This window comes from Sorex fumeus, unplaced genomic scaffold (genome assembly GCF_029834395.1).
Source record: "Sorex fumeus unplaced genomic scaffold, SorFum_2.1 ptg000061l, whole genome shotgun sequence".
Taxonomy (NCBI): domain Eukaryota; kingdom Metazoa; phylum Chordata; class Mammalia; order Eulipotyphla; family Soricidae; genus Sorex; species Sorex fumeus.
In genome coordinates, this window is record NW_026606118.1 from 12,632,153 (window position 1) to 12,643,805 (window position 11,653).

The 11,653-nt window shown below is 54.7% G+C and overlaps 1 protein-coding gene across 1 annotated transcript in view; it reads left to right on the forward strand.

Annotated features, from left to right (window-relative positions):
* Positions 1 to 11,416, forward strand: part of ZBTB2 (zinc finger and BTB domain containing 2) — a 35,823-nt gene extending 24,407 nt beyond the window's left edge. The window contains exons 3-4 of the mRNA XM_056126085.1: positions 9,898 to 10,362; positions 10,442 to 11,416. Of these exons, the coding sequence (XP_055982060.1) occupies positions 9,898 to 10,362; positions 10,442 to 11,402 (1,426 nt within the window). The 3' untranslated portion in view covers positions 11,403 to 11,416. The remainder of the gene's footprint in view (positions 1 to 9,897; positions 10,363 to 10,441) is intronic.
* Positions 11,417 to 11,653: the final 237 nt, after the last annotated feature.

Sequence of the window (11,653 nt, forward strand, 5' to 3'; positions counted from 1 at the left end):
ACCCCTGAGCATTACTGGGTGTGACCCAAAAAAGCAAAAAAAAAAAAAAAACACAGCAGTAATTGTACAGATGATAATCAGTCTGATCAGGCACCAAATAGGGTGATCTCTTCATATTGGAGTAAGGGCATGCAGCTTTGTCAGTTGGAGATGGCCTTTGCGGGATGCTGTCTGTAGGGCGTTTTCTTATCCAGGTGTGATGATTTCCCATAAGGAAAGAAGCCCGTTGTCATTCGACTTTCGAATGGCTTTGTGGTTGGTGATGCCATGATTTGCTGCCATCAGAGGAAAAGCATAATTAACATTATGTCTTTGGGTCTTTTGGAACATTTGCTCAACCGGTGATGGACGGTGTAGTCAGGTCTTCAGTTCAAGTCTAAGTAGGACTTATGATTGCATCCTACCGTTTTAAGTCCGTATATTGTAATAATTTTAATTTCAGTGGTCCTTTTGTTCTTTCGGTACTTCGTGTGGCAGTTGGGTTATAGCTTAGTTGGTAGTTCTGCTGAATATCTTAAACATTCTGCTAAGAGTTTGATTTTGCTACCGTAAAATGGGAGCCTTGGTCAGAGTCGATGATGATTGGTGGGTCACAGGCACGCACCATGACTTAATTATCCTAATAGTCATGTTTTGGTCTGGATCTCTATTGGGAGTGGCCAGGAACATGCCTGTAGCCACATCTACTAGGGTGCATACGTACCAATCCCTAGCTTCCTTTAAGGGCCCAATAAAATCAACTCGTAAGGTGGAATGAGAAGAATTAGGTTTATACTTAGTGGATGGTGGGTTTCTCCGAATTCTTTGCTGTAACTTGCACAATTCTCACAAGACTGCATGCGGTTCTGCAAATGGTCCAGGTGACAGGATGGTTTCTCCTAATCATCCATTGAAACAATCCATGTTTGTCTCTACGTCCCAAGGTTTTGTGTCATTTCAATATTTCTTGTTTGGATATCGGACTTGCGCTCCCCCTTTTGATTAGAGACCAGGAGTCATCTTTTTTTGTCTCAACAGTTTTAAAGGTTTTTCTAGTAACTTTATTTTGTAATGGACTCTGACGTTACTGGCGCCCACTCGAGCAAATCGACGATTAACGGAAAGTCAAGTGATCAAGTGATGTTAAAAGAATATGCAGGGACTGGAGCGATAGCATAGCGGGTAGGGCATTTGCCTCGTACGCGGCCGACCCGGGTTCGATTCCCAGCATCCCATATGGTTCCCCCGAGCACTGCCAGGAGTCCTGAGTGCAGAGCCAGGAGTAACCCCCTGTGTATTGCCAGGTATATATATGCAGTTCCTGGGGTGTTAACAGTAAATGACATCATCTTTTGTTGTTCCAATCCCCTGTTCTGTTTCCACATACCTGTGACTTGCTGGACCGTAGAACACGTAGTAAGCTCGTTAGTTAGAATCAGCCTGTGGTGGGCGTCTGGTCTCAAAACCAGGTGGCTCGTTGCCCATGTTCAGCGTGCTGCTGACGATGACCCTGGCAGCTCATCTGGGTGGGAGAATGTTGCTGCCATGCCCAGCTCCTTACAGAGTTGGATAGCGTCTGCCTGCCTCGTCCAGTCCCCTGAAGTTCCTGTTCCGAGTGTTCCAGTTGAGCCTCAGGGCATCCTGGAGGTGAGCACTTGCGGCTTCTCCTACCAGTGCGGACATTGCAGCATTTGTTAAATCCAATGACCCATTGCCTTTTCCCCATATTTTAAGGATCCCATTTACATCTTTATCTTCCTTTTGCACAAATTCTGTTCTTGTGGCCTGTAATTCTGTGTCGTGAGACATCTAGGTTCCAGCTGGATCGCGTCATTACCACCTGGTCTTCTCAGTGGGTGATTTGTTATTATTTGGCTGTTGGACACCAGGAAACCCTTCATTTCTTTGGTTTCTGTTTCTTTTAAAACATCGTTCAGGGGCTAGAGCGATAGCACAGCGGGTAGGGCGTTTGCCTTGCACGCAGCCAACATGGCCAGCACAGGTTCGATTCCCAGCATCCCATATGGTCCCCCGAGCACCGCCAGGAGCAATTCCTGAGTGCATGAGCCAGGAGTAACCCCTGAGCATCGCCGGGTGTGACCCAAAAAGCAAAAAAAAAAAAAAAAAAAAAATCGTTCACTGGGCCGGAGCAATGGTACAGTGGGTATGCCGTTGGCCTTGCACACAGCCAACCCAGGTTCAATCCCTGGCATCCCATATGCTCCCCCAAGCACTGCCAGGAGTAATTCCTGAGCGCAGAGCCAGGAATAAACCCCTGAGCATCGTTGGGTGTGGCCTAAAAAGCAAAATAAATACAAATGAAACATCTTTCAGAAAAGGGTTATTTTGTTTGCTTAATGCAGCTCCGACCAGCCTTTTGCCTCTCATTCTTGCTGGTCAGCGTCCTCTGTGATTTCACGGAGAATAGCAGGGACTTCTTTTTTATTGCCGACAGCTACGACAGACCTTGCCACCTCCAGGTTATATGCGTTACCTGGTGTTCACCGTGGCCCCTCTATGATCATTTTTAAGTTTCTCTTGAACCTTTCTTTTCACAAATCCACCAGTCAGACTGTGGTTTTGATTCTTTCCCCCTTTTCTGTGGAACAACCTTGTGCATGCACTTGTAAAACATTCAACAGTGGGACTGGAGTGATAGCACAGCGGGTAGGGCGTTTGCCTTGCATGCAGCGGACCCGGGTTCGATTCCCAGCATCCCATATGGTCCCCTGAGCGCCGCCAGGAGTAATTCCTGAGTGCAGATCCAGGAGTAACCCCTGTGCATCGCCGGGTGTGACCCAAAAAGCAAAAACCAAAAAAAAAAAAAATTCAACAGAGGAATTGAGAGGTGCCAGCAGTCCTCTTCCTGGGAATCAACCAAGTGGCTACGCTAACTATGTCCTTGATACATTTCTTACATAGATGCCACTTTTTTTTTTTTTTTTTTTTTTTTTTTGCTTTTTGGGTCACACCCGGTGATTCACAGGGGTTCCTCCTGGCTCTGCACTCAGGAATGACTTCTGGCAGTGCTCAGGAGACCATATGGGATGCTGGGAATCGAACCCGGGTTAGCCTCTTGCAAAGCAAATGCCCTGTTCATAGCACCCATTGTGCTATTGCTCCAGCCCCAGCCCAGGTGCTCTTGATGGGACATATCAGCTCAGGGCCATCCAGTGCCCCCAACTTGAGGCTGGCAGAGGGTCAGGGGTCATCAGTGGGCGCCGGCCCTCAGACAGATTGGAAATAAGCGGGACAGAGCCCATCCCAGCCTTTGGCACCTTGGGGACGAGGCGGAGATCCAGGCTTCATGCCGGGTCTCAAGTACATTGCAGACAGGAAGGAGGCCCAGAGGCACCGTCTGCCAGGAGCCTGTCATTTAAGGGCCCATTGGCCAATCCGTTGGGAGTCTCACCAATTGGATGGTCCAGTCCGAGTTCAAGGCGGGAAGCATCTGCCCCACGTTAATGACCAGGTGTGTCAGGGCCCGGGTCCGGTCTAATTCTCAATTGGCCATGTAAACAGCTGACCAGCTAACTCTGTCACACACAAAACAAAATTACCTCACAAAATGGTGTCCCTTTGTTCACATAGAACGGAGGGCCTCCTGTTCATAAAAACACCTTTCCCTTCCCCGCCGGCATCAGGTCCCTCTCCATATCACTCTCAGAACAGTGCTCCCAAGCGTCTCTGAAACCGGCCCGGGTGGGGACTCCTTCCAGGCGAAGTCTGCCAGAGGCCCCCGCAGAGCTGGGGGGTCACAAACACTCTAGTCTAGACAGCGGGGCCCAGGCTCCTGGCCTCACTTCCTGCCTGCCTCGTCTCCCCAAGGAACCCCCCCATTTCCGGAGTAACTTGGCCAGGGGCTGCCCCAGGTCCCGAAGGTCCAGTTTGTTGACCCCCTGATTCCTTTCGTAACTGAACCCAGACAAGCCAAGGCCAGCCCTTCCCAGCTTGCATTTCACAGTCTGGAGCTGAGACTATTTTCCAAGATTTCTCCACTCCCCCTCGCTCCCCCCCCTCCGCCCCCTTAACCCCTTCCAGCTGTGCACTCCTGGGCTTTGAAAGTTTCTGGGAAGTTTCTGGAGCCCGGGTCTTGGTACGTACCAGCTGACCACAGTCCCAGCCACTTGACATGTGTTGGCAGGTGCAGACTTCGTGGCCAACGGCAGTTGCTTTGCTCTGTACTGCTAAGGACTGTAGCACTGTAGTATTGTCCTCTCGTTCATCAGTTTGCTCGAGCGGGCCCAGTAACATCTCCATTGTGAGACTAGTTGTTACCCTGTTTGGCATATCCAATACGTCACGGGGAGCTTGCCAGGCTTTGCCATGTGGGCGAGATACTCTCGGTAGCTTGCCAGGCTCTCCGGGAGGGGCGGAGGAATCGAACCAGGATCGGCCGGGTCGGCCGCATGCAAGGCAAACGCCCTACCCGCTGTGCTATCGCTCCAGCCCAACACTAAGGACTCACCCTCTTATATCTGCCATCAGGGACTTCCGAGCTAATGGGTAGCACAGAGTTCTGTGATCTTGAGAAGGGCTTGAAGGGCTTCATCTTCAGGAGCAAAATTATTCCTGCAAGGGATTTTGTTTGTTTGATTTGGGGGGTTGGGGCCACATCTGAGTGTTCTGCACTCAGGAATCACTCCTGGCAGACTTGGGGGACCATAGGGAATGCAGCGGATTGAACCCAGGTCAGTGGCCTGCCAAGCAGGCACCCAACTCACCGCACCATCTCCAGCCCTACATGCAAGTGGTTTTAAGTAGAGGCAGGAAGCTGACCCCTCCACCCGCTATAATCAAAGGCCTTTCTCTCCTGGGACAGTGCTGCCCTGGAAGGGATGACCAAGGTCATTCTGTCATGGGTTCTTGCACCGGAAGTGGCAGTGCCATTAGAACCCAGACAAGTGACAGCTTCTGAGACGGGGGCCTCCTTTGCCGCTATATCCACGGGCCTCCCCGAGGGAGAGTCCGTGCTTCTTCCTCGGGACTTGCCTTGAGGTCTGGAAGTTACCAGCCGAGGTCTCCGTGTCCCAGCGCTATTCTGCACGGGTCACTGCACAGTACAGGTCTGCGGACCGGGATTTCCTGGCGGGGACGGACCCGCTGACGGTGCCCAGCCTCAGCCGTTGCCCCTCAACTTCCACTTCACTATCTGGGTTTTTTTTTTTCTTTTTTTGGCTTTCTTTTGGAAGGGAAGGGGGGGTCACACCCGGCGATGCTCAGGGGTTACTCCTGGCTCTGCTCTCAGGAATTCCTCCTGGCAGGGCTTGGGGGACCATATGGGATGCCGGAGATCGAACCAGGTTGGCCGTGTGCCAGGCAAACGCCCTACCTGCTGTACTGTTGCTCTGGCCCTTTCTGGGGTTTCCATGACCCGACGTCTCCTACTTTATTGCAGGTGTGCATGGGTGCTGTTGGGCCTGCCTGGGTCTGGGAACAGCCCCCTTCTCAGATAAGGCGTAGGGAGAGACACTCATTTCAGATTCTGGTCGTGTGCGCCTTTTAAGTGCTCCTGGCATCCCTTATAGCTTGGCAAGTATTTACAAAAGATGCCAGAAAATCGGATTGCTGTCTAGCTGGTCTAAATCTTTCTGGGTGTTTTTGCCCTTTATCTCGGTCTCCCTGTCAGCCTAGGATCCAGGGCAGAGTTTTTTGGTTGTGAAAATCTCTGTGGGGCAGGACTTTGGAATGAAATGTGTCAGGTCAGCGGGGGAAAGATGGCAAGGGGAAACTGAGGCTTCCACCTTCACTGGCAAGGGGAATCAAATCTTCCAGGCCTGATTGCCCATTGTCTCAGTTTCCCCATCAGCCCAGCCTCCAGGATTACCCATGATCATTACCCTGTCAGCCTAGATTCCAAGGCAGTGTTTTCCATTCCTGGGAAGCTCAGGAATGCCGAGACAGAACCTTGAGGGTGGAATGTGTGTCAGGTGACGGAACATCTGGAGAGAAGAAACTGGCTTTCTGTCTCACTGGTAAGGGGAAACTGAGGCTTTCTCTTTCATCCTGAATCTGCTTTTCCTACTTAGGAGATGTCAAACATTTGCGAACCAGGCTCCTTAGGTGAGATGGTAATGTAGGAGTATCGCCCATCCCAGAGGACTTGGAAATGACCTCAGGCTGGCCCCTGGGGACCCCGGGGTCACTCCAGAGGGGGCCAGAAAGTAACAGAAGCAACTTATAACTTGTGGGGGGGGGGGCTTTTGTTTGTTTTGGAAGCCTCACCTGGCAATCCTCAGGTTACTCCTGGCTCTGCATTCAGGAATTACTCTTGACAGTGCTCACGGGGTCACATTGGATGCCGGGAATCGAACCCTGGGCAGCCCTACCCGCTGTATTACTTCTCCAGTCCCTCAAATAGCTTGTTTCTTTTTGTTTATTTTCTGGGCCACAGCCAGCAGTGCTCAGGGTCCCTCCTGGCTCTGCACTCAGGGATCACTCCTGGCAGGGCTCAGGAAATCCTGAAGAGTCCCAGAGATCTTAAAAGGGTCGGCGGAGGCACAGCAGACAGACGCCCTACCTCTGTGCCCTATCTGGCCCACAAATGCCTTTTCAAGTACCCGCGGTCTGGGTTTGTTTGCGATCGTACTTTTGCTTTAAGAAAAACCAAGCACTGTAGTAGTAGCAGCACTGTGTTCCCATTGTTCATCGATTTGCTCAAGCGGGCGGCAGTAACGTCTCCATTGCGAGAGTTGTTGTTACTGTGTTTGGCATATCGAATACACCACGGGGAGCTTGCCAGGCGCTGCCGTGCGGGTGGGATACTCTCAGTAGCTTGCCGGGCTCTCTGAGAGGGACGGAGGAATCGAACCCGGGTCAGCCGCGTGCAAGGCAAATGCCCTACCCAAACCAAAAAAAAAAAAAAATTCTCCAAAAGGCAAATGAGAATCTAGACGCCTCCCTCACGTGTCCCAGCCCCAGCACCAAAACGTCTGTGGCTGGACTCAGCCGCGAGCCACGCACTGAGCTACGCAATGTCCCTCATGCGTGGGACATTTTTTTCTCTGCAGCTTCACAGATGAAGAGAGAGCGGAAAGCGCACAGCAGAGTGTAGTTCTGTTGTTGCCGTGGGGGCAAGGGGCAGGTACCACACTTGGGACACCAGGGCTCCTCCCGGGATGCTCCAGGGGGGCAGGGCAGAGGCGTTCAGGGCTAGGGACCAAGCCCAGCTTTACTTGCCCTTGTCTTGGGGATTTCTGCCAGTCCCCCAGCCTTTTTTTTTTTTTTTTTTTGCTTTTGCTTTTGGACCACACCCAGTCGCATCTGGCGCTCATCCATCCGCCCCCTCCCTGCAGTGATAGGGGAACGAGCGGGGATCTGGGTGGGACATGGACCTCCTACCTTTGAGCCATCTCCTCACACCCCCCAACTCCCTTTTCTCTGAAGAAGGTGAAGGGTTTTTCTCAACTCTTTCCCCCTCCTCCTGCTTTAAGGAACTTTCCATCTCCACTGAACAAAAAAGGTGTTGCACGTTTCCAGAGGCTGATCTGCCTCTAACAGGACATCGGGTTTGCAGATCCCCCCCCCCCCCCCCCCGCCTCTGCCTGGCGGAGGAGAGATGCCTCTAGCTCTGTCTTCCCTTGGGGGGCTGAGTGTTTAGAACGGCAGGGTCCATGCCCCCCATTGTAGCATTTTGGAAAATGTGTATGCGTAAGATTAAACAGCTGAAGGATCCAAAAATCGTGCAATAGTCAGAAGTGGCATAATTCGAAATAATAATCCTGGCAGAGGCTGGAGAGATACTACAGGAGGGAAGTGCTTGCCTGGCCCGTGACCCAACAATCCCAGGTCCCCAGAACACTGCAGGCTGTGGCCCCAACACCCTTCCCTCTCCCACCCCCCCCCCCAAGAAAGGTTCAAATTATACAAAGTATGGAGGTTCAAAGTATGGAGCCGGAACAATAGGACAACGGGTAGGGCGTTTGCCTTGTACATAGCCGACCCGGGTTCTATCCCTGGCATCCCATATGGTCCCCCGAACATCGCCCAGAGTAATTCCTGAGTGCAGAACCAGGAGTAAGCCCTGAGCATCACTGGGTGTGGGTGACCCATAAAACAAACAAAAATTATAAAAATGAATAAAAATAAAAGTACGGCAAGGAGGTTGAAAGAATGATGGTCAGTGTAGTGCACAGATGCAGTGTTAACGTCCAGTGATGCTTAACAGTTTCCGTGGATTCCAGAGATCCTCGGAGTCACTGCACTCTGAATGGGGATGTTTCTGAAACAAGGCACACACAGGTGTCCATGAAGAATCAGCAACCTTACTCTGCATTTTAGGGGCCGCGGATAAATCACTTCCCTTTAGGGGCGACCTTCTTTTCCATAGCTGCCCAACAAACAGTCAGAGCTGCCTCAGGACCCTGTGCTTCCCCCTGACCTCTGACCCCTGACCCGCCTCCCTGCTAGAGTTGGTGCCGAGTTTCTCAGAGCACAGAGACTTGGGTTTTGTTTTTCTGTCCCGTTTGTTTCCTTGCTCTTTGTTCCCCGTTTCTGGTGCCCTCGTGTTCCCGTACACGTGGAGCAAAGCTGACGGGCTCTCCTCGGGGCTCTGGACAGCAGGCCCAGAATTTTCCTCTCGGGCTGGGCCCTGTCCGTCCACGCAGCAGGACGCATCTGCCTAGGCTTCCCGGAGAAAAACCAGGGCGGGTCTAAGATAGCAGAGTCCTTTCACGTAATCTTGGTCTTTCTCCACTTGTACAGTGGCGTTTCTCTCAGTTCCAATTTTTTTTTTTCTTTTTGGGTCACACCCAGCGATGCACAGGGGTTACTCCTAGCACTGCACTGAGGAATTACTCCTGGCGGTGCTCAGGGGACCATATGGGATGCTGGGAATTGAACTCAGGTCAGCTGCGTGCAAGGCAAACGCCCTACCCACTGTGCTATTGCTCCAGCCCCCTCTCAGTTCCAAATTTAAAAAGCAAATCTCTAAAAGAAACATGAATTCTGGTTAACTCTCGAGCTTTATGAAACTTACTTTATGTACTTTATGAAACTTACTCTCAGGAAGAAATAAATGGGAAATGTTCAGATTCCATTTACTTTATTTATTTATTTTTGCTTTTTGGGTCACACCTGGCGATCCTCCGGGGTTCCTCCTGGCTCTGCACGCAGGAATTACTCCTGGCAGTGCTCAGGGGACCATATGGGATGCTGGGAATCGAACCCGGATCGGCTGCGTGCAAGGCAAACGCCCTGCCCGCTGTGCTATCGCTCCAGCCCCAAGGATTCCATTTACTTTAAAAGCAACTGCCTCCCAAGGCAGAGGGATTGGACAACTAGAGGGATAGCACAACAGGGTGGGTGTTTGCCTTGAACGTGGATGACTGCACTTCCATCCCTGGCCTTCCCTAGGGTCCCTGAGCACTGTCAGGAGTGATTTCTGAGTGCAGAGCCAGGTGTGGCCCAAAAAGTAAATTAAAAACTGCAACTGGAGCAATAGTACCACAGGTAGGGCTCTTGCCTTGCACGTGGCTGACCCAGGTTCAATCCCCGCTTCCCATCTGGACGCCCCTCCCCCGCGAGTACCGCCAGGAGTAATTCCTGAGTGCAGAGCCAGGAGTAACCCCCTGAGCACGGCCAGGTGTGGCCCAAAAAATATATTAAAAATCGCAGCTGGAGCGATGGTACCGCCAGAGTGCAGAGCCAGAAGTCACCCCTGAGCATCACTGGGTGTGACGCCAAAAGGATGGATGGATTAAAAAAAAAAAAATACACCCTCCTCCCCCCATATGGTTCCCAGAGCCCGGCCGGCAGTGACCCTTAGTGCAAAGCTAAGAACAAGCCCTGAGCACTGCCAAAGGAGGGCCTCCCACCGCGCTCGGCACACACAGCCCCTCCTCCGCGCCGGGTCCCGGGCCAGGCGGCAGGGCCCTCCCGCTCACCCCCCCTCACCGGCCCTGTGCTCCTCTCTTGCAGCGAGTGCGTGCGCCTGAAGCCCACCGACATCCAGCCCGACATCTTCAGCTACCTCCTGCACCTGATGTACACGGGGAAGATGGCCCCGCAGCTCATCGACCCCGTGCGCCTGGAGCAGGGCATCAAGTTCCTGCACGCCTACCCGCTCATCCAGGAGGCCAGCCTGGCCAGCCAGGGCGCCTTCTCGCACCCGGACCAAGTCTTCCCGCTGGCCTCGTCCCTCTACGGCATCCAGATCGCCGACCACCAGCTGCGCCAGGCCTCCAAGCTGGCGCCGGCCCCGGAGAAGCTGGCGCGGGACGCGCGGTCGGCCCGGTTGGGTCCCGACCCGGGCCCCGACGCCTCTGCTGCCGCCGCCGCCGCCGCCGCCTCGCTGTCGCAGCTGCCCGGGGGCCGGACCCACCTGACGCCCTCGGAACCGCTGCTCCCCACGCCGCTGTCCCCCGAACTCGTGTCCACGCCCGTGCCCGCGCCCGCCCCCGCGCCCGCGCCCGCGCCCTTGCCCCTCGTGCCCGTGCCAGGCGTGGGGCCGCCGCCGCCCCCCGCCGCCGCCGCCGCTGTCGTCGTCGTCGATGCCCGGGGACGAGGCGGGCCTGGCGCCGTCGCCGTCGGACGAGCCCCCCGCGCCGCTGACCATCGCGCACGTGAAGCCGAGCATCATGAAGCGCAACGGCAGCTTCCCCAAGTGCTACGCGTGCCACCTGTGCGGCCGGCGCTTCACGCTGCGCAGCAGCCTGCGCGAGCACCTGCAGATCCACACCGGGGTGCCCTTCCCGGGCGCCGCGGGGCCGCCGGGGGACGCGCGTGGCCACGCCGCGCTGGCCGCCGCCGCCGCCGCCGCGGCCGCCGCCGAGGAGCTGGCCAAGGACGCGGCCGACGCGCCCGAGGCGGGCATGGTCAGCGACAGCGAGCTGCCGCCGCACATCTCCGACTCGCCGCTGCTGGACGGGCAGCCGCCGTCCGAGACGCCGCCGCCCTCGGACATCGCGGACATCGACAACCTGGAGCAGGCCGACCAGGAGCGCGAGGTCAAGCGCCGCAAGTACGAGTGCACCATCTGCGGGCGCAAGTTCATCCAGAAGAGCCACTGGCGCGAGCACATGTACATCCACACGGGCAAGCCCTTCAAGTGCAGCACGTGCGACAAGAGCTTCTGCCGCGCCAACCAGGCGGCGCGCCACGTGTGCCTCAACCAGAGCATCGACACCTACACCGTGGTGGACAAGCAGACGCTCGAGCTGTGCACGTTCGAGGAGGGCAGCCAGATGGACAGCCTGCTGGTGCAGGCCAGCAAGCCCTACAAGTGCAACCTGTGCGACAAGACCTTCGCCACGCCCAGCGAGGTGGTCAAGCACGCGTGCCAGAGCCAGGCGGCGGACGTGTTCGCGCTGGACGAGGGCCGCGCCCTGCTGCTGGGCGCCGGCGGGGACTCGGAGGTCCCCGAGCCCGACCACCCGGTGCTGGCGTCCATCAAAAAGGAACAGGAAACCGTGTTGTTGGACTGACCCCCACCCACCCACCCACCCTCCCACCCCGCCCGCCGGCTGCTCTTGGCTTTTATTTTTCTTTTCTTTTCTTTTTTTTTTAAACAAACAAAAAAAAACTGACGTTTTTACAAAAGACTACCTTTGCCTTCCCTTCCTCCCACCCGGGTAGAGAACTCGGTTCTCCGTGGCATGATCCGAACAGTACCCCTCCCCACCTGCGCCCTTCCTCACTCCAACCCCCCCCCCACACACTCACCTCCCCCCCCCCC